Raw genomic sequence first — 23,774 nt, 5'->3', positions numbered from 1 at the left:
CACATGTGTTACTTGCCTTATTGCAGTGTGAAAGTTAAATGTAATCCATAACAGACTTCAGAATTTGTAGTGAAGGTTTTGTGTCTGTAGCCACTAGAAATACTATACCCATTAACAATGTTTGCAGCTTTTTATTTTCCTCATAAGCATAGCAGCAGTAGCTGGAAATTGTGGATTCAAGGTGATGTAATAAGATTATCTGTAGCCAGCTGGAATATAATGTGGATTGCTTCTACAGAGGTGTTTGAGTTAATGGTGTGTTGAAGAAATCAGTTGAAGTTTTTATTTCTTTCTTTTAGTGTCATCTGCCGGAGTCTAGCAAACAGCAGCTGTGGAATAAAGAGAAAATCACCGCTTCAAAACCTGCATCTTGTTTCCCGAAGTATCCATCATCCCTACTATCCAAGTGCAAAGTTCCAGAGACCTCCCTTAAGGATATCCATTCAGCAGTTCTCTTCTCTGAATCGTCTTCCCCTTCACAAAACAAAACTTTTAAATGTAAAACATGGGTACCAGTCCCACAGGAACTTTTGGCTGGCCAGATTAGCCTCTAGGCTTCTCAGAATTCGCTATCTCATCTTAGGATCTGCAGTAGGAGGTGGCTACACAGCTAAGAAGGTATTTATCTCTGGAAACTACTTCATGCGTTTTGTCTTTGTCATTATATACTTCAGAACAGAAGTTCTTGTTATAGCCACAAAAAAGGGATGCCACTGCTTGGTTAACTGATGATAATAAAAATGAGTGAATATGGAAAACATTGTTTAGGAAACTGCTATAGATCTTAAAAGATCAAAGTACTACTCATAGCTAAAGATGGTGGGTTAGTATGTTTTATGTGTAGGTAGTAGTTGCTCATACACTTCTCTATGTACATTTCTTTTTTCTATTTTTCTATTTCTACCGTGATTTTTCTCCTTTCTTGTTAGACATATGAGCAGTGGAAGGACATGATACCAGATCTCGAGGATTATAAGTGGATTGTTCCTGACTTCATTTGGGAGCTTGATGAACTTGTTGACATCGGTATCACAAAGCCATGATGTTTCTCTGTCTAAAGACTGGCATGTGTAAAACTTAACAGAGGAGTGTAGGTCCTCAGGGCCTCACTCCAGGAGTAGCTTTTCAGGTGTAATTTGAGTGAACTTTTATTTTTGGAGTTTGATGTGTGTTTCACCAAAGAATTTGTATCAGTGTGTTTGTAAGAAGAAATTAAGCTCTGTTTAGCATGGGTATTCCCTAATGCATCCTTTCATTTGAGAATGTTCTTGGTCCTTTCATAAAGCCTATAGTCCCATTAGTCTCCCAGAAAGGAGAGTTGCAGCATGATCAAGGGGACTCACACAGGTTTTGGTAGTATTATGCAGAAAGTTTTTTCTTTCTATATGATTGACTTACAAGTGAAGATATAAATAGATAGTAAAAAATGTGTGAGTAAAAGACCAGTTGGAAATGCAGAATAACGAACCTGCCTCTCCACACAATTATCTTGAAGATACAGAAGAAAAGAAAGTGAAAAATATAGACTTGCTTTCCTGAGCCTTCAGGTTGCAGTAGAGTCTTTTGTGTATTTTTAGATGAAAGACAGAAATGTGAAAATCAAGCTCTGACTTATATTTTGTATGTAGGGTAGAAATGTGATGATCTTTTTTTAAAAAAGAAAATGCAGATTTTGCTGCATAGAATGGTAGAATGCTTTGGATTGGGAGGGGCCTTATAGATGTTTACTTCCAGCCTCAATGCCATGTGTGAGAATTGCATAGGTAAATGTAGAGATTGGAAACTGATACAAGTTTTTCTTGTTCTTACTGCAAATAAACACTGCATTTTTATAGTACTTTAAAGCTAATGATTTTTACTCTTACGGATCACAAAATTGGCTTTTTATGAAATTGAAAACTAAGCTTTTCTTAAGAATATTAAAGACATGAGCATAGATACAGTTTCATGTAATTTTAAAACATCCTCTACAAAGTAAGTGAAAGGATAGTGTATGAAATCTGGTAAAATGCAGCAATAAGTTTTTGGTAACTATAAAGTACCTAAGGCAGCCAACTTATCAGGAAGTTCAAAGTCTAAAAAAGCAAGTGGTTTTTCAGATCTGATAGTCTTTCCCAACAGTAGTGGGGGGAGGTGCATGTGGAGAGAAACTTCTTCATACATGTTTAAAAAAATTTTTAAAAGCCATATCCTGAAACAGTTGCTAGGTTTTATAGCCTAAGACTTTTTTTCCCCCAAAAATAATAGAGAAAAGCCCAACTCACTAACTGTTGTACTGTTTTCCTAGAAAAACTTCTCAAAGCCCTCCCTGATGCAGATGACCTTGCCAAACTTATGCCTGACTTTGACAAGATTGGAGAGAGCCTTGCTTCACTGAAAGGATTTCTTTCACCTGGTGAGAACAAATTTTCAGCTAAGTTTTAATTTCAAAAGCTGAACCTATTTGATGATGAGGGTGTAGGTATGTCCTTAGACACTAAAACAAACCAGACCCTGAAAATGTTTGTGTTTGCATTGAATATCTGTTCTGAAAGAGTTGTGGACACAGGTAAGTGTGATGTATTTTTAAAAGAGAGAATCCTAGTAGCAAGTGCAGAGAACTGTAATGTGAAATTGAATAGAAAACTTCTATTCAGCTTCATCTTCTTATTCAGCTTGAACGCTCAATTCTTCAGTGAGTCAGAGAAGCTGGATGTCTCCAGCTAGAACTCGGTGAGTGTGTCACTGGACAGCAGCAATATCAGCTGTTACAGGAGAAAAGAGTTGGATTGTTAAGAGCAAAGGTTCTTACTGTTGCAAGCGTGTGAAGTAGGGCATTTGTAACAAAGGTATTCTGTGTTGAATGATGTTTTCCATCTGGTCATGGACTCAGGAAAACTTTCTTGGAGATTTAGGTTAGGTGGGGCAGTGTTTCAAAGGAGCAGGTGAGTTCCAAATCCTTCAGAAAAGGCATGGGGATGGTTTGCCTATTCAGTATATCCAGGCAGTAGGAGGCTTAATGTATCTGTGAGGGGTTATATCATTGTTCTAAGTGTGTTTGAAAATATTTTCATATCAGTGTGCATAAGAAGTGTGGTTTTGTTTCTTTGAAATACTGTCAGTGGCAGAACAAGTTTATTAATCTTGCAAATGCAGCAAGAATCTAAGTAGGGGCCAAGTTCAGCAGAGTGACAAGTAGATTACAATCTCCTATGTATTCTGGCTGTTTAAAATTTTAACAGTTTAAAATTGTGTTGTTATTGACCGATAGTGAGATGTCACCAATTACTTGTTATCATACTCACACTGGCATAATGGCCATTTATGATTGTGTGGTCCTCCAAATGAAACAAAGATCCCTCATCTTTATCTTGCATTTTGTTTTGTGTTTATAATTTTTATTTCCCCTCTTCTGCTGATTTTTCACAGGTTACAATTTGGTTAGTGAAGTCATAGGAGCTTCTGATCTACTTCTGTTGTTAGGTGTGTAAAAGCCCTTTTTCCTGCCCTTAACTTGCCTTTTTACAGCAAACTGTTAAAACGCTACTATACTAAGAGGAGTGAATATCAATATAAATACAACTATTTACAGCAACTTAATATGGATTTATAAATACTTTCCAACTATTTTAAAAATACTTCATAGAAACACAGAATCTCAGAATATGCTGAGTTGGAAGGAACCCATCAGGATCATAGAGTCCAACTCCTGGCCCTTTTCAGGAATATCCTAAAAATCTCACATGTACCTGAGAGAGGTGTCCAAAATCTTGTTGAACTCTGCCAGGCTTGGTGCTGTGACCACTTCCCTGGGGAGCTTGTTTTAGTGCCCATCCACCTTTTGGGTGAAGAACCTTTTCCTGACCTAGGTCCTCCCCTGTGGGAATGAATAGGTGAATGGTTGATGTATCTCTGCCATAGTCCTTAGCAGATGCTTTTTATTTCAGGCTTGTTTCAGAAGCTTCTTTTGAAAACATGTCATTACAATAAGAAAGATTTTTTCTTTTCTCATTACAGTAACAGCAGTGGATTTTGCATTATCCTTCTGTCTTTCTCAAAAACTAATTCTGTCATATTTTGAGAACTTTTAATAGTCTAACTGAAGCTCCCTGCTCCCTTGTGATATAATTAATCTGAGTCATAAACTAGATATAAAATTTTCAGATGAATTTTAAACTGAGTTTCTTCTTCACTTTCTTAAGATGAATTTTTTTTATAGGAACTTCAAAGATTATTGAATTATTAACTCATGGGGGTTGAAACTTTAATTTTCTAGTAACTGTAGTTTGAGATTTTTAGTGCCTTTTGCATCTTATTATTAGTTTCTGTAATTGTGTCCTAGGTTCTCCAGGAGAAACAGCATTCCGGGCTACTGACCAGGGATATGACAATGACAAACAGTTCAAGAAGGTAATTACTCACTTGCAAACCTGAAAATGTCTCTATAAACAGGTATTTATGGTTTGAAAGTGCATCAGTAGCCCATTGCAGAAGTTCATTTGAAGCAGCTTGAAAACAATTTATTGTTGAATATTAGTTCAGTATGCATTACTGCTTTTTATAAATAAAATTATTGCACGGATAATGAACATTTTGGTGTAAGGAACTTCAAGGCAGACATGAATAAGTTTAGTAATTGCATTATTAAGAAAATTGGTCTGTAATAAAAATGTGATTTTAGGTATTGTATGTGCATTTGCAATTTTTCAGGGCATGATCTCCATGGCACTTGAGTTTATAACTTATTACTGAAGTTGGTTTAGGTGTTTATATTTATTTTTTAGCATTTCTGCTTCAAACTCGTTTCTGTTGACATTTTCTTAAGTTTTAATTCTTACTTAAGAATTTCTGCCTTAAAGGATTCCATTTCTTAAACTAGTCTGTTTTTTAATTTCTTCATATAGATAAAGCATACATCATATTTTTGTTACTATTTTCTGGAAAATAATGTTACTGTAATTTGATAACCTAAAGTTTTAGCACTTTTTTCCTTGAAGTCAAGAAGGTGAAGTTTATTTTTTTGTTTTCATGAACATTTCTGTTAAATTCCTAAATTGTCGTATTGCTCATTCTTTAAAGGCTTTTATTTTTCTTGTGTCTGTATTTAAAAATTGTTTTACAAAAATGGAAGGAAAACAATATATATCAGGGAATTTGTAAATTATCATATAGTTATTTTTGAACTGAAATTTTCTGAACTATAACTGGGGCTTTTCCATAAACAACTTTTCTGTATATACAGGCATGTATACATTTATTCTGCATTAATTCTGCATGGTAACATAGTGAAACATGTACAAAGCTCAGATCTTACAACTATTTTTCCCCCTGTAGAACACTGATAGATTTTTACACAAGAATTAACCTAGCTTTTTATTTCCCCTTTGTCTGTAAACTGTCTATGTTTTTCTCCAGAGTGATTGCTTTGCACAGGTTTCACTGTATAAAACATAAAGAACACTTTACTATTGATTTGTGAAGAAGTGGCCATCTTAGTTTATTGTCTCTGATGATTGAAATAACTGACACTTTTACTGAATACTAGTAATATCATTAAAACTTGTTATGATTCTGTGGTTGTTTTGGATGCAGTGATATCTGCATTTTAACTTTGACTGTGGTGTGGAAAATATCACCAGATTAAATTAATATGATTAAGAAAATTTTGTCTGGTCTAATGATTATATCTGATAAGAAACTGTTAATTTACTCATTAATCTGATCAGTTTGGACAGAATATTTGAAACTAGGCACATATGAATCTCTTACATTTATTCAGAGCATAATCACCAAGTTTGTTGGCAGGAAAAATTATTGCTTTCAAGACAATGGATGAGATGGCCTTTTTGCATTCAATGCTTACCCCTGCCAACCAATGCTAGTTTAAGAACTGTAATTGTATGGGTTCATGAAGTGATTGTATGGGTGCTGTAGTATGATACTCAATGTGCCTGATGAGAGCTGGTTTTCTTTGTTTCGTTGTGAAGAGATTAGTAACTGATAAATCTAGAAATTATTTGTTTGGAGGAATTTTCTGAAGAATTGTTACAAGATGTGATCCTCAGACAGGTCTCTAAAAGCTTCCAGCAGACTGAGTAAGAAACCAGTTGTTTTGCAAAGTAACTTTAAGAGAGTGAAAGATGTCCTAAACACAAAATCAGGCTGTACTGCTTCTTGTCAGTTAATGTGTTTATCTCATAATCTCTCATTTAATCCAAAAAGTACAATCTTTTTAAAAGAGAATTAAATTACCGGAGTGTTCAGATAAGTAGTTTAAATATGTGGCATCTAAATCTCTCTTTACCTGGATTAAATAAGAAATTTTGTTCTGGGAGAAAGAAGAGCAAAGTTATAAAAACTATAGTGAAGTAAAAGTACTGTATTGTAAGTGAGGAACTAGTTGAGGCTCCTACTTGAAACAGCTGTGTTACCTTCTTAGATTATCTTCCACTATTGTCTGTCTTCATGAAAATTTTCTTTAAGAAATAGTTTCCTCTTAAAACAGACAAATTCCAAAGCTTAGCCTTTACCATTAAAGGAAACATATAGTGGATATAGCTGTGATGGAGTTGGATTGAAGACTGTGACTCAGGTCTTGGTGTGGGGCTTAGAGTCCTTTCCTGCTCTGGTTCTTTGGCACCATGTCGTGCTGTGGAGACCCTGCTGCTCCCTGGAGCACTTGCAGTGTGTGATTGTCTCACTCAGCCTGCACAGGGTCACTCACCTTCAGCTGGTGTAAGGAGCTGCACAAATCCCACAGCCCCTGACCACAGCTGCTGCTGGAGAGTGTGAGAGACTTGAGTAAGGACTGTCACTCACTTGGATTTTTTCTTAAACGTTTGTTTTTTGTTTTGTTTTTCTTGCAACTTATGCAATAAAGTTTCCATAATTTTCTCTGTTTTATTAAGAGTGCTATTATATTCCCAACTTAATTTCCAGTTTGATGTTATAGATGCTGTAGATAAAATTGTTACATTTATTCAAATTCTTAAAAATTGATCTCTTTACCTATCTTGTAATTTTCACTCCTTTGTATTCCTTTTAAAATAAAGAGAGAGTTGCACTCAGCTGTAGTGCAGTATCTTAACTTTTAATACAAGATAATAGGGGATGGGAGAAGTTTAAAGAATGCACAGTAACAATGTCAGGGTTTGTCCCAATATGTCAACTACTGTAGTCTTTTAACTCCTGTTATTCCCTACCCTTTACATTGTTTCTTTGACAGTGAAAAGAATAATGTAATGATTGTAAAGAACTTGATTTTTGAAATTGCATTAATTGATTGGTGTTGATTTTTCTAGCAAAAATTCTTTAAAGGACAGGTTGATTTTGGTGGAGGGGACATGCAGTGATAGTGTCCAATGACAGAGAGATATCAATATTTTTATTTGTGTCATGGTTTATGCCAGGTGGGGTGCTGTGTGTGTAGTTCTGTGCTACAGTTTAAAGTTCTTAATTTTTTAATATTAATTTATTTTTTAATCTAAAACAGTAAATTAAGATCTAAAATATAAGTAATAATGTGATTATTGATTGTAACATTATCTTCGTATCTATCAGAGAAGTCTTTTAAATGACATAATTTTTTTATTTGAATATTTTATTAAATGGTGTGACAATAGTTGCAAATTATTCTTGTCATATTTTATTGTGGAATAGAAGTCACATGTACCAGATGTCTTTGAAAGGAATTGCTGATTAAATAATTCGATTTGGTGACTTCAAATTTCTGTTACTTCCTGTTTAAATGCTGAAAGGCCTTCATGGCAGATTTTGTTCAGTGTTTTTTCTTGTATTTTTGGACCCATAGCATAATGTTTCAAGGGAATTTGTTGGGTCATACCGAGTTTCCTTGTCTGCAAAATATAATTACTGTTCTTCTAATACTACATGTAGCCGAGAGGCTTCCTCTCCTTGCTTCTGTGTAGGAATGAAGTCTTGCCTGAGTTCCTGGCTCAGTTCTAGTGCATCTGCTAGTCTGGCATTAGAGGCATTTATTAAATCTGAAAGTGGTTCAGTAAAATGCAAGAAGATTTTTCTGTGCTTCAAATTATACAAATCACTGTTTAACAAATCACTGTTTAACAAATGTTTATATTTGGTCATTTGATTGTGTCTCTCCTTTTATCCATTCTCTTGTGTTGTTTATCCTTATGTGTACATGCCTGTGTGTGTATTTCATGCAACAGATGTATACCTGTTGGATATGATGGATGTCTTGAATTCTTACACCAAAGTTCTGTTTCAGAGCTTGTTTTGATTCCTGAACTACATTTTTGAAACATTTCATTTCACTGCATGTTTTATTAGAAGATGTAATATTTTTTAAAAAGAAATTTATTTAAATAGTTCATTAATATTATTCTCTGCATTCTCTGAAATAAACAGTTCATAAGCTTCTGGTAGAGGCTGGCATTGTATTTCTCAACCAATTTTGAAAGACAGCTCACCATTATAGGATTGTTTGGTGTGGAGGAAGAAGAGAACTAAGCTTTGTGGAAATGCTGAATGAGTAAAAAAATAAGCATCAAGTTTTAGGAAGGTTTGGAATGATCAGGAAGACTTATGACAGCATGAATTTAAATTGCAGTGTGTTATGGGAGTGGAGAGGGAGCTTTTTCCTTTTTTTATGCTCAAGAAACTATTTTTCTTCTGCTAGTTTTTGAAAGTTAAGTACCAGCCAAAAATAATTTTTTATAAACTGTCTGTATTTTGCTAGCAATAAAAACAAAGCAAAAATACCCTAAAGAATTTTTACTGACAAAGCTGAACCGAACAGTTTGATAATATTTTAAAGCTGAGATAGTTATAGATGGAATTTTAAAAATATTTAGATGCTTTGTTAAAGCTGGATACAATTGTAAAATGTAGCTAAACGTTGGTTGCTTTGTTCTGCCTGGATTTGCAAAATGCATGGTTTTGCTGACTCTATCCACTCCAGCTAGCAAGAGATCTTGCTAATGAAATTCCACTTGCATTTGAATTGACCCGTTCATACCTGGTTTTCATCTGTCTTTGTGTCATGCCTTTTGGTTTAACTTTGTTCTCCTTACACCCCAAATTTTTCCTCTCCTTTTTATTATAAACTCACGGCAGGGCCTGCTTGGGGAGCTCATTCTGTTACAACAGCAAATCCAGCAGCACGAAGAGGAAGCACGCAGAGCCGCTGGCTTCTCTTCCCAGCAGAAGCGCAAGGTGATGCCCTGAGGGATGAAATGTTCTGCATTCACTCTAATCCAATACCTCAGCTCTCTGCATTTGAGCTAGAGAAATCTAACTAATTAAATCGTGGATGCAAGTAATTGGCCAACTTCACTACAGATGGGTGGTCCTGTTTCAGTTTAACCAGTTGCATTTAAAGCATGATGTTAAAAGCAAAAGAGGTACTTTGTGTCGCTTTGAAAATGTATTATCTCTGTCTCTATAAAAAGTGTTATTTAAAGTTCAAACATTAAAAATGCGTTTAAGGAAAGTACATGAATCAAACCTGTTTACTGTTGCTTGTTTCTGGTAGCTCTGTCTTGTAAGAGTGTAGCTATTTACAGGGACTATATCTCTGGGAGTTTTTCTCCCCTGCTTTATACTGTTGCCAATCTGAAAATGACAGCAGCTCCTTAGTAATAATTTTGCCTAGACAATTGAATACTGCTGATAATAACAGTATATCTACTGTATATTCATCAGTGGTAGTCCCTTGTCTGTTCTCCATCTTAAAGCAGAATTTTTACTGATTTGTTGCGCTTGTTGAACATCTGTACTTCTCTTTACTTGTTTAATTTAAGCTCTGATCATTTTGTTAATTATTATATGGCTGATTGGAAATCCCTCTTAAAGTGAGATGTTTTAGTTGTCTGATCTGTTGCAATCTGTAATTCTTGACCACATTGCTTTGTTGGCTGCTTTTGTATCTCCTTAAAAACTTTCTGATTAGTCATACTTTTCAGCAGCTTTGGAATTGAGCACTGAATACAGAACTTGATCTTCTGTACATCTAAAGATAAATCCCACAGAAAGAGAAATGCTCTAAATATGAATTAAACTTTTAGACATGTTTGCATAGCTGTAATTGTCATGCTTTTGAGTCCATCAACAGAGGAAAACAGTGTTCTCTGAAAGTATAGTAGTACTTCAGTGTTTTACTTTCTTGCCATATTATTTTATATGGTTTAGAGTTACAAGCTCCCTTGTCGGATTGTATACAGTTTATTGTGAGAGAGCTAGAGTATAGAATAATAGATTGAAGTAATAATAAAATGTATGAACATGTAAAAATTGCTGGAAAACCAACACAATATTTGATATATAAAAATTTATCAGGCTAATAAACACGTTCAGAGAAAAAATTAGCTTGATACTACATTTGTTTATGATTGAGATTCTACTTTTTAGAACTTTGTTGCAACTAATTCCACAATTCCCAAGCTGTGAAGAAACTGCAAGGGCTGTCTTTGTAAATGTTATCCTGCCCTCCATGGCAAGTATTGTGTTTTCAGAGGACTGAAGGTCTACCTTCCTTTGCATATGGAAAATTTTCACTTAGCATTCAATGTGCTGTTTGGCATACATGCCTTAAGACAAAGAATGAGTCATGTTTGTTACACTAACTTTTATGTTTGAATCAATTTGAAAGAGATGGTAAACTATTTTCTTTAATACCTTGATATGAGGATATGGGTCAAAGAATCCAATTATTGATCCATATTCTCTTTTGGAAGAACAAATTGTGACTGTCAATGAAATAAATCATTGCAGGCCCTTCTGACAGGGCATAAACTAACCCTTTTTATTTTTTAACTGAGTTGTCTTGCTTGCATGTCTGTAATAAAACATGGTATTTTTATTTCAGTTCTTGAAAGTTTTGTCGCCCAATTTATTTGCATATTTTTCCATTTTAATTTATTTACTCAATATTAAATCTACTGCAGTTGTAAATTGAGTAACAGTACAAACCATCTCACAATCAGGAGAAGATACTAAAACCAAAAATTTAATCTTCTGTTGTTGATTTTTTTTTTTCTTGGGCAGCCTGTTAGATATTTAGCAGTAAAATTGTTTACCTACTGCACTGTGCATGGCTGCTTGAATGCATTTTGTCTGGGCCTTAATATTTTCATTTAAATTATTGGAAATTGTTGTAGTTCTGCACATAATCAGTTTAAAATTATTTGCAGTGAACAGATATCTGTGTGCAAGGGTCCTTGATTAAAAATAAGTCTCCAGCATTCTTTTCTCATAATTCTTTATGGTGGCAATGGGGAAAGAGGGAGTAATCTTGAGTTACAAACCATATTGAACTGGATTAAACAAATACTCAATACTCCATAGTGAACTGGATTAAACAAACTCAGTATGTTTCTATAGGTACTCTATACCTATAGAACCATACTTTAATAGTTGTTTTTTGGGGGGGGATAGAAATCAGAAATCAGTCTTATGTGACTGTTAGTACTTCAAATTGATACTTTAGCTTTTGTGGCAGCTTTAAAATTTCTAGCAATATTAAGGACCACATGTTCAAAATACTGTATGTACTAACATTGAAATCACACCTGCACCAAGCACTGAGGCAAAGGCACCATTCTGGAGCTGTTTGTTGGTTTTGACATAACTCACCCAAAGTCCTTGTTAGAATTCATCATCTAGTGCTGGATTATTCTTTGCTTCAGATCTCGCAATGCGAGGCTGTGCAGTATTTTGGCTTTCTGCATTGAACAGAAGCATCAGCCCACACAGACAGTGCCTGTGGTTGGAGGGGTCTGTAGGGAAGCACTTCAGAGGTGCATCATGGCCCCACAAGTCCTCTGAGAACAGCAGAGAGCAGGAAAATATTACCTCCTTTGAAAGTCTGCAGCACATGGAAACTCTTTGTTTTCCTTTTCTTTCCTAAATTTTCTTGCTTCTTTTGGCTCTGTGCATCACTTTCTTTGCCTCCTGTTTTTATTTTCCCCTAATATCTCTGAGGTGTTGGAGGTGTGTGTATATGTAAATGTTTATTTACATATAGCAGCTTATAGCTGCACGCATCAAGTCCTCTGTCAACTAACCCTGTTTCTGATGTACTTTTGCTACCACTGAACTAATTAACAGCAATGAAAAGTTAATTTACAGCATTTTGTCATTGCTCTTTATGAAAGAAAATAATGGCAATAAGATGGAAGTGTCAGTTTGGATTTCTTTCTATAAAGTGCAGACACAGTTCTTCAGGTTTAACAGCTAAATGATACTGAGCGCTGTGAATACTTGTGGATTATAATTCTTGTTTAGTCTGTAACAACTCTTGTAAAGTTTTAGTAATGGAATTAATTTATGTCTAAATAACAGCTGTCCTCTGCATATTAGATAATATGCTCTTTTTCATTTGAAGCCAGCTTGAGTTGTAAATGTCACATGGGCTTTATCACGTGAACTTTATTTAAATATTGACACACTCAATAATTGTTTAGGTTACCATTTTTTCTAAATTGAATATTATATCAGTCAACCATTAGATTTTGTTGTTTGTAAATATTTACATCATAAGAATTTGTATTCCATCATTAATGCTTTTTGCCTTTGTGTTAGTAAAAGGGGATTGTTTAAAACAACTGTTTACTGCATCTTGATGAACACATTTTAGGAGCATTTAGCTTAGAATGTTTCTTAGTGCTTGATCTTACTACATTAATTCCTTGAATCTCAAGATGTCTTGTACTATAATATCCTAATTTTTCCTAAGTTTTAATGTAATTTCAATAATTTTGAAATAACCCTTCAAGACTGTCCTGCCTATCTAAAATATATGAAGTTGTGTAGCCTGTTTAGAATTCTGACATACAAATAGGAAATAAGAATGCTTATGAATATTCATAAATAGTGAATAGTCACCTGAAAGTATTTTCTGTAGCAAGCAGGTGTTCAGTGATTTTATCACATTAAGATGGTGCTAATTCAGAAATTGGATATACAAGATCCTGAGAGTTTGACCAATAAAACTACATTTAGTTCAGTGGCAGAAATCTCAGCACCATATGAAGCAGCTTTTCCTTAAGCCCACTTTCCCAGTATTAAGGTCTTGAAGGGTTCATTTTTACATTTGCATGTACTGAAATTCAGACAATTCTTTGATGTAAAGCTCCTGTTGCAGATGGGGCTTTCCATCAGCTTTAAACTTCAAATGCTAATTGAAGAATTTTACTTGCTAAAATGCATGTCAAGTCACTTTTCTTATATGGAATGAAACTTTCAGTTCATAATTTGGTTACTTACAGTGCTTAAACTAAACAAGTGATGGTAGCCATGATTATTTTTCTTTGTAGGTTTCTGACAAAGAGAAGATTGATCAACTTCAAGAAGAATTACTACGCACTCAGGTGACTTTTCTGAGTTATTGATACCTTAAGTAGTGATTTATGTGCAGCAGACTCAGATTTACTAGACAAAAGCACACCTGAAGTATACTTGGTAGAAATGCAGTGCTTTTTTCAATCTCTGAATGTATGAATGCAGAGTCCCCTGTGTTGGCACAGAGCAAAGGTCAGTTTAGTCTGTTCTTCTCTGACAATGACTTACAGAAAGCAAGACCTCATTCCAAGAAAGTTTTAATCTCACCTTGATTAGCAAGACAGAGCTAGTTATTTGTAAGCTAGATTTTTTTCAGGGATGATGCACATTAGTCATATTTGTCAATGTTTTGGTTTTCTTGCTCACATTAATGTACAATTAATCTTTTATCTGCAGGCTTCTAAACTGATTGGCTCTTTGGCTCAGCTGCATTCTATAGGGGCATTCCTCACCTCATGATAGATTTGCTAGTTTTGAGTGCATTTATTACTTACCTTTTTTAATAACATATTGAAATTGGTTTTTTTTTTAAAGTACACTCAGGCCAAACACATTTCCACATTGTAGAAAAACATTTCCAGAGTAGATATCAAAACTATATATATCTCTCATCATCAGAGTACCACTGCAATCTCCTAAACAGGGCAAAGCTGGTACAGTTGTCTCAATCTGAGGTTTTATGCTGAAGAAAGGGTCTAAATGAGGCATGCCCATTTACATTCAAGCTCCATTTTGATTGAATGGCCAGTTCCCACTGACACTGATTTCTGTCTGGTTCCATATGTGTAGCTTCTTTGAAAATGATGCTTAAGAAGCTTTAATATTGATCTTTGTGTCCTGAGGTTTGAATAGTGTGCTCTTATAAAAACTTTTGAAGCAAAAGGGTTGCATTGCAAAAAATAAAGTAATTCTGACACTCTTCTCTTGGTGACCTTGTATTCTTAATAACTAGTGATCATGAAGGTTTCTATATTTCTGAAAAACCTGCCTGAAGGATTATAAGTTTTTCATAGGTAAAACTTCGCTCATGTGAATCTATTATGTCCATAATTGCACAAATATGTTTGTACTACTTTTTATAGCTCAAATACCAAAGAATGCTTGAGCGATTAGAGAAGGAGAACAAAGAATTGAGAAAATTGGTACTGCAAAGAGATGACAAGGGAATTCATCAGAGGAAGTTAAAGGTATGTGTTACAAAACCGCATTGAAATATAATGGCACTGTATTTTCCATTATGCTATTCTAAATTGCATTTATTTATTCATATATAAACTTCTAACATTTCTTTTAAGATACCTCTGTTAATTTTTTGAGTCATCAGGACTTTCACACATCCTTTATTTTTTAACTATATAACTTTTGGAGTTGGCTTCAATTGGAAACCATAAAGGGGTTACCATGTCTAACTAAATAACTTACCTAAGAGATTGGGAAATGTGGCTTGGTTTTTTCATGTAGCTTCACTGTATTTTCAGATAATCTTGCTTCCAACTCTTTTTGCACACATAATCTGATACCTTTGTGCTTTGTCATGGGTCTCATTGAGTTTGGTAGGAGTAAGTTATGGGGTCAGGGAACATCATTTAATGATTGTAAAAATCCAGTGAGACTGGCGTTTGTTTTTGTCTGCTAACATCCTGAGCATTTTAAAAATAGGTGTTTTCTGCCTCTCTGTGTGATTTGTTAACCAGTATGGATCTTGTTCTTTCCTCTGGGAACTGAAAGATGAATCTTACTTATGGTTAATAAGTTAGATAACTCTGTATCCATGTTAATGTTTATTGTTCATCAAACTAAATAATTGTAGATGTTTAATAGAAGAAACTCAATTTAGCTTAACCTGAAAGCTGTGAAGTTTGCACTCGGTTGTTCTCTTATGCTGTACGTAGGAGATTTCATTTTCCCCTTCATCCACAGGAGTCAAGGAGTGACTTTACTTGGTATTGTAATAGAAGATAGATAGCTGCAGTATATACAGCTGTGGTTTCAAACCATCAGAAGAAAGTAAAATCATTTTTACCCAAATTTACAGAAGAAGTAGTCTGAAACTTCTGTTCTCTTATTTGACTGTGTTTTTTCTATGTACTTTTTTTTGTAGAAGTCCTTGATTGATATGTATTCTGAAGTACTTGACATCCTGTCTGATTATGATGCCAGTTATAACACTCAAGATCACCTACCTCGAGTAAGCAGATAACAAGTTCAATGATTTCTACTGAAACACAGTTTTGCAATAAAACAGAGCATTTCATTATATTCCAGAATAATCCAGAGTTAGTGCTAGGCTATTTTCTTGTAACTCTACCTTTTTGCTTAAGACATGTCTTATATTTTAAAAGCAGTAAGATAATTTTGAAGATAACAAATTTAACCATGTTAAATAAGCCTGTTTTGGCTCTTAGATAAACCCTGTCTAGATTCAGTTACTGCTGTTGTGCTCGGCTTTCCATTTTCAATGGAAATGGATGATGTTGATACAGATGTATGTCTTCCTAGTCAGCTTTTGTCTAAACTTCCAAAATATCCTTCCAAAAGCCAATGGCTGTTTAAACTTTCACTTAAGGTGGTGGTGGTTGGAGACCAAAGTGCAGGAAAAACCAGCGTGTTAGAAATGATCGCCCAGGCCCGCATATTCCCTCGAGGCTCTGGGGAGATGATGACACGTTCCCCTGTCAAGGTAGGAAACATCCCCATCTCTGAATCAGCATTTGCTGCATTGTTCTCCCTCTGATTGTGACATTGATTGAAGCATACATGTACATAGGTTTATAAAATGGCCTGTAAGCAGGCCTGTAAGCAGGAGTTGTTTCAGCCAATGACAAGAGCTCTGCAGGTCTGTATATGATCCATGCGTACTGTCTGAGTAGTAGCAGTACCATTTAGTAATTTTGTGCTAAATGATCATTACATAGAACTGTGTTTCTACAGAGGGAAGTGTACATATGTCAAGTGTTTCTCATGTTTCTCTGTGCTAGATTTGCTATACTTTCTCATTGCTATACTTTTAACTTTTAGGTGACCCTTAGTGAAGGTCCCCACCATGTGGCTTTATTCAAAGACAGCTCTCGGGAATTTGATCTGACCAAAGAGGAGGATGTAAGTATAATAAAGTGACTGGAAGTTAATGAGACTTCTGTTGATTCTCTGAATAATTTTGTATCTCTGTGATCTCTAAGCCCCTATTTAATTAGAGTGAAAGATGTTTAGTAGGGCAAGGCATTGTATTAGCTATTAAATTATCTCTTTGGCTGGCACTGAAGTGGATAAAATGTTGAGTGCTCCTTGTGCCAAGACACTTTTTGAAGTATGAAGGGATCTGCAGGTAATCTGTCATTTAGTGCCCTCCCCATTTACCAGACTTACTAAACATGCATTTGAAATACTTATAAACTGAGATCTTCATCCCTAACTAAAAATGTTTTTCTGTGTAGGTAATTTTTCTTCTAGTACAGTTATAAAGAGTTTTCTGTTTGGTATTTTGCTTTTCTTGTAACAGCTTGCAGCTTTGAGAAATGAAATAGAAATCAGAATGAGAAATAGTGTGAAAGAAGGGTGCACTGTTAGCACTGAGGTAAGACTTTTCAAATATTTCATGGTAAATATCTGTATGTGTATATGTTTTGGAAGTATTCTTCAACTGGGGGACTGTGATGAATCCAGTCTGCATATACTTTGTGTTTTGCAGTATACAAGGTGTATTTGGACTGTTAAAATCAGTTTCATACAACAATGCTGCATTTATACTTGCATTAAAAGTTGTACTTCCTATTTAAAATGACGGGTTGTTCCTGAATAAAACGTATGTGTGTAGATATGTGTTCATATAGTTTCATATATGTGTTTGTCTATGTAACTATATTCAAAGTAGATGGTGTATAAACTTCTAATTTCAATTTTATTTCACAGACCATCTCCTTAAGTGTGAAAGGTCCTGGTTTGCAGAGAATGGTATTGGTTGATTTACCTGGAGTCATTAGTGTGAGTATGCAATAATTTAAAAAATGAAGACATGTAAGTAAAGTAGTGTTATTGTTGAGAACATTAGCTGTTGGGGTTTTTTTAACATGTTTTTTTTCCTTTGTTTTTCTTTAAATATTTATCTCCATATGCATATTAAAGACTGTGACATCAGGTATGGCTCCAGATACAAAGGAAACTATCTTTAGCATCAGCAAAGCCTACATGCAGAATCCTAATGCCATCATCCTCTGTATTCAAGGTACTAAGAATCTAAGCAATTATCCATTTGTATTTTTAATCATGGTTCATATGTTACTCTGAAGTCTGTTCTGATGGTATTTTTCCTTTTGTGGTAATTTGTGTAGTGTACAAAACAGCATGCTGTGGAATGTCTGTTTATAAATTAGGCAATCTGTGCAAAATTTGTGGCAAAAGCAACTTTTTGTTAAGAGTTTTTGTAGCATTAAAGAAAAATGGATAATAAAATTCAAGTTTTCCACAGAAGTGTTTTTGGAGGTAGCATGCAATAATATTGAATATAATATAATGTTGAATGTTTTAAGTAAGCTGGTACTTCTTGAAAACTTAGAGAACTACAACAAACTTCTTTGTTTTGATTCTGGGAACAAAGCAAATTTTCCACTATGTGTATCCAAAAATGGAGCATAAGTCTACTTTTATGGGGTTAAATTTGGAACATGAAACTTGATGATGGCTACTGTGTTTTCAGTACTGTGTGTAGATTACATAGTCCCTAAAATAAACTTTATATTTATTTTAGATGGGTCAGTGGACGCAGAACGCAGTATTGTCACAGACTTAGTCAGCCAAATGGATCCCCAAGGAAAAAGGACAATATTTGTGTTGACTAAGGTTGATCTTGCAGAGAAAAATGTGGCTAGTCCAAACAGGGTGAGTCCAAACAGGTGAAACTCTTTTTCTCATATTGTGCTGGCTGAAGTCACACATGGTAAAATATTTTTGATGCTGGCAGAGATATTAGACCTCACCTGCCTGTTCTAGATGGTTTTGAGTGCTTATTTCTCTATTGAGTATGATGATTTTTTTAGTATTTGTTGTTTTAATCTTTCTCAGGCCTTGCTTTTAGTGATCAGCTACGGGACTTCAGTCTCGGCTTGCTATAATACTGATTCCTTTCATGAAGGTGACCTGAGCATGTTCCATTTCCCAGAAAGGCTCAGGATATTCTGATATAGGCATTTTTGTTGTGTTTTGTGTTCTGCTGTGTTATGCCTTTTTAGATTTATGACTTTATTTTTTTTATTTGTTTTGTTTTCAATCTCAGTAGTACTCATAGTCCCATGACAAAAATACTTCCTGCTGTAGTCTATGTATAACTATGACTAGATCTGGCCTTAAAACTGTGGAATGTCTCTGTGCAAAGTTAATGATGTTTTTTTTAATCCTTTATTTTCATAGATCCAGCAAATCATTGAAGGCAAACTCTTCCCAATGAAAGCTTTGGGTTATTTTGCAGTTGTTACTGGAAAAGGTAAAGAGAGCTCTAGCTCTGCATATTTTGTCCTTGGTAGCCCAGAAAGCTGTCTGAATGGAACTGTTGCAGCACTCTTTTCTTTTTGCAGGAAACAGCAGTGAAAGCATTGAATCCATTAAAGAATATGAAGAGGAATTTTTTCAAAATTCAAAGCTTTTAAAGTATGTTGCTATTTTATCCTTTCTGTTAAAATGAGCTTGTGTTGGTAAATGCTAGCATCAGGTTTTCTTGTGGAATTTAGAAGGATTGCAATGTGGAAACACTAATTGAGATGTAATATGCTTAAATTAAGTATCATGTTGAGGTGACCAATTTATCCTGGTTTCCTAATGCTTGCTGTAAGTCAGTGGAGACAGACAGGCATCTTCAGGCAGCAGCTGATTCCACTGCAGTTCTGGGCCACTCTTCCAAGGTTTGTGTGTCTCTCCATCAGCTCTACAAGAACTAAGTTTCAGCCTGTCTGAGCACTTAGAGCTGAGAGGAGTGAATCCAGCCCAAAAGTGAGTTTTAGTGCCTGTAAACGTCAGTAGTCTTGGTGTGACCATGTTGTATTCAAAGGGTTGGTTTGTATGTTCTGAGGGAGGCTCACTGAGTGGAGTTGTGATTTCATAGGCTGGTATTCTTCAGAAGAGTACAGTACATGATCTTTGGGACTGTGGTACCTGCACTGCAACCTCTAGAATAAAAACTTATTTAGGGTGGGGCTTTTTGTTCCTATGTTTTGTTTTGGGGCTTTTTCTCCTTGCTTTGGTGATGATCTACACTGAGTATTTTAGAGGAAGAGACTGGAATTTGGGTTTGGTACACAGTTACATTGTTATTTTCTGCTCTGAGAAGCAAAGCTTTATTCTAGAGAGCAGAAAATAGGGGCCTGAGAAATAGTATGCAGAGAACTTCCTCTGGCTGTCTTTCTTCACAGGACAAGTATGCTGAAAGCACATCAGGTAACAACCAAGAACTTAAGTCTTGCTGTGTCAGACTGCTTTTGGAAAATGGTGAGAGAGTCTGTGGAGCAGCAAGCAGATGCTTTTAAAGGTAAACATGTTTTGGAAAAAAGGGAAATAGAAACTTGCTATTAAACAATTATTTCTTCCATATGCATATAATGTTTTGCCAGCATACTTGGGAATTGTTTCATATGTTTTATATTCTCAATATTTCCCATTAATTGATAATTGTCCCAGGTCATTTCTAGAAAAAAACCAAAAAAGTAATTTATGTTGCCAAGTACTACTTGCTCTAAAAACCAAAGAAGTAAAAAAGTATGAAGAACAAAAATCAAGTTGGGTTTTTTTTTTTTTTTTGTGAGCAAAATACAGTTCTTCCACTGGATTAAGATGTTTAAAATGGCTTCCTATAAAAAGGTACCATCTGGTCAGCCAGGGCAGGGCTGATGTGTGCAGAGCTGGAACCTGAATGACTCCTCTGTGCTTTTTTAATGCATGAATTCTGCAATTTGTAGACAGAGTATCTTGGCATAGACAGAAAAAAAATTCTGCTCATTTGCAGACACACTTAAAGTTCTTGGAGAGTTTTTCATAAGCAACATTCGTGGCAGTTTTAAAACCTGCTGAACTTGTAAGGTAGTCATGAAGTGCTTATGGACAATTAAAAGAACAAGGCCCTGTTTCTGATTTTTGCAGCCACACGTTTCAATCTGGAGACGGAATGGAAGAACAATTACCCCCGGCTGCGAGAGCTTGACAGGGTAAATTACACTGCTGCTGTTTCTGTGTGCTGCAAAGGGTTGAAGACTATGAATCTAAATTTATGCCTTTTAATTTCATTTGTAAAGGTTTCTTAAAGTTAACACAAAGTACTGACATTTCAAAATGTTAGGACAGGGTAAATTATTGTAAGGGAAGGAAATACTGTTCTTCAGAATTGTGATGCTTCAGCACTTAAGTCCTTCACTCTTCTAGTATACAGTTACCTGACTTAACTTGCCCCCAGGGATAGGTCAGTGTTTCTTTGTGATCATGACAGAACTGGAAAAGAGAAGTTACATTCCCTGGTCTTTCAGACAGAGTAGCAAAACCATTGGGATCTCATTTTGTAATTCTTTTATAGAGATCCTGAATGTTGAATGCCATGCCTGGACAAAGGCATGCAAGATTTGGGAGGGAAGATGTATGGTAAACCAGGGTGCCTGATGATATGCACACACATTGTTTAGAACATGACCAGGAGGCATCATTTGATGCTTAAAGGCCTTAAGGAAAAGGTCTTGAATTTTTTTACCTTTTGTATGGAGACATGATCAAACTACACATAATCTTATTATTTCCTTTTGCACAGAATGAACTGTTTGAGAAAGCAAAGAATGAGATTCTTGATGAAGTCATAAGTTTGACTCAGGTCACCCCAAAGCACTGGTACAGTAATTTTGTCTTTTTTTTTTTTCCCCACAATTTCCTAGGAGAAGATTGCCTTTACAATAGAGTTCTAGAAAACATATCAATTATAAGTAAGAAACTGTTTTTCTTGGACAATGTATTGTGTTCCTATGATCTGTAATGTTGTTTTCTGTGTTCCTAACAAATTGAATGCACACCTATTAGTCGCTTGTTTACTGGAAACTATCAATAATTCTCATTTTAGGGAGGAGATGCTTGAGAAAACTTTATGGGAAAGGGTATCTACTCATGTGATTGAGAACATATACCTGCCAGCAGCACAGACTGCAAACTCAGGGACATTTAACACCACTGTGGACATCAAACTGAAGCAGTGGACTGACAAACAGCTGCCTAATAAAGCAGTAGAGGTGAGAATTTAGTTATTTAAATAAAAAAATGAAATTAAAACTTAATTAAAATGTAAAATGAAAGCATAACTCCAGAGAAGTAAGATGATGTTTGAATAGCTGAACTGCAGTTCGTTTAACTAGCTTGCATGTCAGAAAAGGCTGGCAAGATCTACATTCTGGCAAGATCTACTTTCTGGCAAGATCAACGGTCCCAGAACCGTTCAGAGCAAAAAAAACATTGTATTTTGCTCTTCTGGTGAATTTTGTCTATTTTAAGGAAAAAAACCCAAACCTATTTTTACAAGGTTAACAAATCCCTCAAGTAGGTGTATTCACATTTAATAGATTTATGCAAGTTTAACAGAATTCTGCTTGCTACAATATAGTGAAGCAAAGTTTAATGTTGCTTTTATTAGCAGTGGATAAGGCAGCAAAGAAAAAGTCAGTGATTTATGTTTGTGTGGGTTTTTTTGGAAAAGTCTCCAGATTTTCATACGTGAAAGAATTGTAGTAAATGTGCCTTTATCAGGTGGTGTATGGTATAATGGTCCATTTCAAGAGAAATTGTTTGCTAACTCTCCAGGTGGCATGGGAGACTTTGCAAGAAGAATTTTCCCGTTTTATGACAGAAAAAAAAGGAAAAGAGCACGATGATATCTTTGATAAACTGAAGCAAGCTGTCAAAGAAGAAACTATTAAGCGGCATAAATGGAATGAGAGAGCGGAGGATAGCCTGGTATAATGTAGTGGGCTTTTTTGCTTTGAAATGTTTTTATTAGAGATGAATAATTGGTATTTTTGCATTCTTTCGATGTAATCATAGAATGATTATTGTTCTGTCCATCTCACATTTTCTATATAATGTTTTAATTCAGTGTTCCCCATTTCATTATTATCTTTTATTAGTTATTGCCCTAAATAGTATCTAATAAAACTGTTTTGGCTGGTTCATGAATGTCCTCCATAACCCACTGGCTGCACAAGGGCAGCCTGGTGAGAATTGTTTGGCATCAGCTTATTTGTTCTGTTCAGTGTAGCCCTATAAAATAACATCATTTGGTTTCCATCTTTATAGATTCCGTAATCCAGAGGGATTTCATATATTTTGCTTTATTTTTTCCATTATTTATGTAGGCTGTAGAAAAGAATCAGAGGCACACAAAAATAATTTTGGCAGTGCTTTGAAAGGTGCCTCTTGAATCTCTTGTATATGCCCAATATAATCTGTTTCTTCAGACATTTTAAAAAATGAAAAGAATACTAGAAATGGGTTATTAAGTAAATCCTGAAGGAATGATGTGCTGTGTGCTAAAGTGACATTGTGCATTGCAGCGGGTGATCCAGCACAACGCTTTAGAAGACCGGTCAATATCTGACAAGCAGCAGTGGGATGCAGCCATTCATTTCATGGAAGAGACGCTGCAGAGTCGGCTCAAAGACAGTGAGTGCTGTCATGTATTCCACTCTTCTTCCCCTTTTAATCTGAGCCAGTCTTGAGCTAGCTCACTTCACTGAAGGACAGCCTTCATATCAGCCCAGCTGACACAGTGGTGACTGCTTGCACTGCTGGTACTGATACTGAAATATTTAGCAAAATACAGCCTCAAAAGCTCTCATGCTCTTGCTCTTAAAATGAGACATCTGCATGAGAAGCAGTAGAGATCTGTAGAGTCAAAAAATGGTCTAAATGCACATGTAGGAGAACAGGATAAATTCAGGGAAAATAGTTGGTCTGTTTATGGTTTCTAACATAATCAGTTTTGATGCAAGTTGCAGCCAAGGTAAGATTTGAGCGTTTTTTAATGCATGATTTGGAATCAGGAGGCTGATCTCAGTAGAGGGTTGTTGTGTTTTTTATATACTTCTTGAAGTATCTACTGGTTGGAAGTAATTTTTAAATTTTAGTAAAATACATCAATAATTGCTTGAAGTAAAATACACCTGACTTTACCCAGTGGGGTGTATTTTATGTTCTTCAACATTAAATGCTCATTCTTCTTCACATACCTAATTTTGAAAGTTTAAATTTGGCTGATTGCATTTTTTTTTTTTTTTTATAATTAATATCATACCTCCTATTTCAGCTGAATCTGTTATTGAAGATATGGTGGGTCCAGACTGGAAAAAAAGATGGTTGCACTGGGTAGGCCGCACCAAAGAACAGGTAAAAGGAAAAAAATTATAAAGAATTTACAGTTCACAACTTTTAGAAAACTTTGATTATTACTCAATAAATTTAAAACTACC

The 23,774-nt window shown here is 35.2% G+C and overlaps 1 protein-coding gene across 4 annotated transcripts in view; it reads left to right on the top strand.

Annotated features, from left to right (window-relative positions):
- The window catches only part of OPA1 (OPA1 mitochondrial dynamin like GTPase), a 50,102-nt gene that overhangs the window by 2,636 nt on the left and 23,692 nt on the right, over nt 1-23,774 (top strand). Inside the window, exons 2-25 of one of the 4 annotated variants that reach the window (XM_054638941.2) lie at nt 300-618; nt 930-1,026; nt 2,288-2,395; nt 3,409-3,462; nt 4,322-4,389; nt 9,076-9,174; nt 13,275-13,328; nt 14,382-14,486; nt 15,401-15,487; nt 15,866-15,979; nt 16,318-16,398; nt 16,799-16,873; nt 17,209-17,280; nt 17,422-17,521; nt 18,044-18,174; nt 18,703-18,775; nt 18,867-18,939; nt 19,698-19,813; nt 20,422-20,486; nt 21,077-21,153; nt 21,380-21,545; nt 22,111-22,263; nt 22,860-22,968; nt 23,612-23,691. In XM_054638941.2, coding sequence (XP_054494916.2) covers nt 300-618; nt 930-1,026; nt 2,288-2,395; nt 3,409-3,462; nt 4,322-4,389; nt 9,076-9,174; nt 13,275-13,328; nt 14,382-14,486; nt 15,401-15,487; nt 15,866-15,979; nt 16,318-16,398; nt 16,799-16,873; nt 17,209-17,280; nt 17,422-17,521; nt 18,044-18,174; nt 18,703-18,775; nt 18,867-18,939; nt 19,698-19,813; nt 20,422-20,486; nt 21,077-21,153; nt 21,380-21,545; nt 22,111-22,263; nt 22,860-22,968; nt 23,612-23,691 — 2,476 coding nt within the window. The remainder of the gene's footprint in view (nt 1-299; nt 619-929; nt 1,027-2,287; nt 2,396-3,408; nt 3,463-4,321; nt 4,390-9,075; nt 9,175-13,274; nt 13,329-14,381; nt 14,487-15,400; nt 15,488-15,865; nt 15,980-16,317; nt 16,399-16,798; nt 16,874-17,208; nt 17,281-17,421; nt 17,522-18,043; nt 18,175-18,702; nt 18,776-18,866; nt 18,940-19,697; nt 19,814-20,421; nt 20,487-21,076; nt 21,154-21,379; nt 21,546-22,110; nt 22,264-22,859; nt 22,969-23,611; nt 23,692-23,774) is intronic. The other 3 variants (XM_054638943.2, XM_054638944.2, XM_054638945.2) reach the window with 3 other exon arrangements.

Source organism: Agelaius phoeniceus, chromosome 10 (genome assembly GCF_051311805.1).
Source record: "Agelaius phoeniceus isolate bAgePho1 chromosome 10, bAgePho1.hap1, whole genome shotgun sequence".
Classification (NCBI taxonomy): domain Eukaryota; kingdom Metazoa; phylum Chordata; class Aves; order Passeriformes; family Icteridae; genus Agelaius; species Agelaius phoeniceus.
Note: the sequence above shows the minus strand (reverse complement) of the source record. Positions and strands in the feature narration are given on the sequence as shown.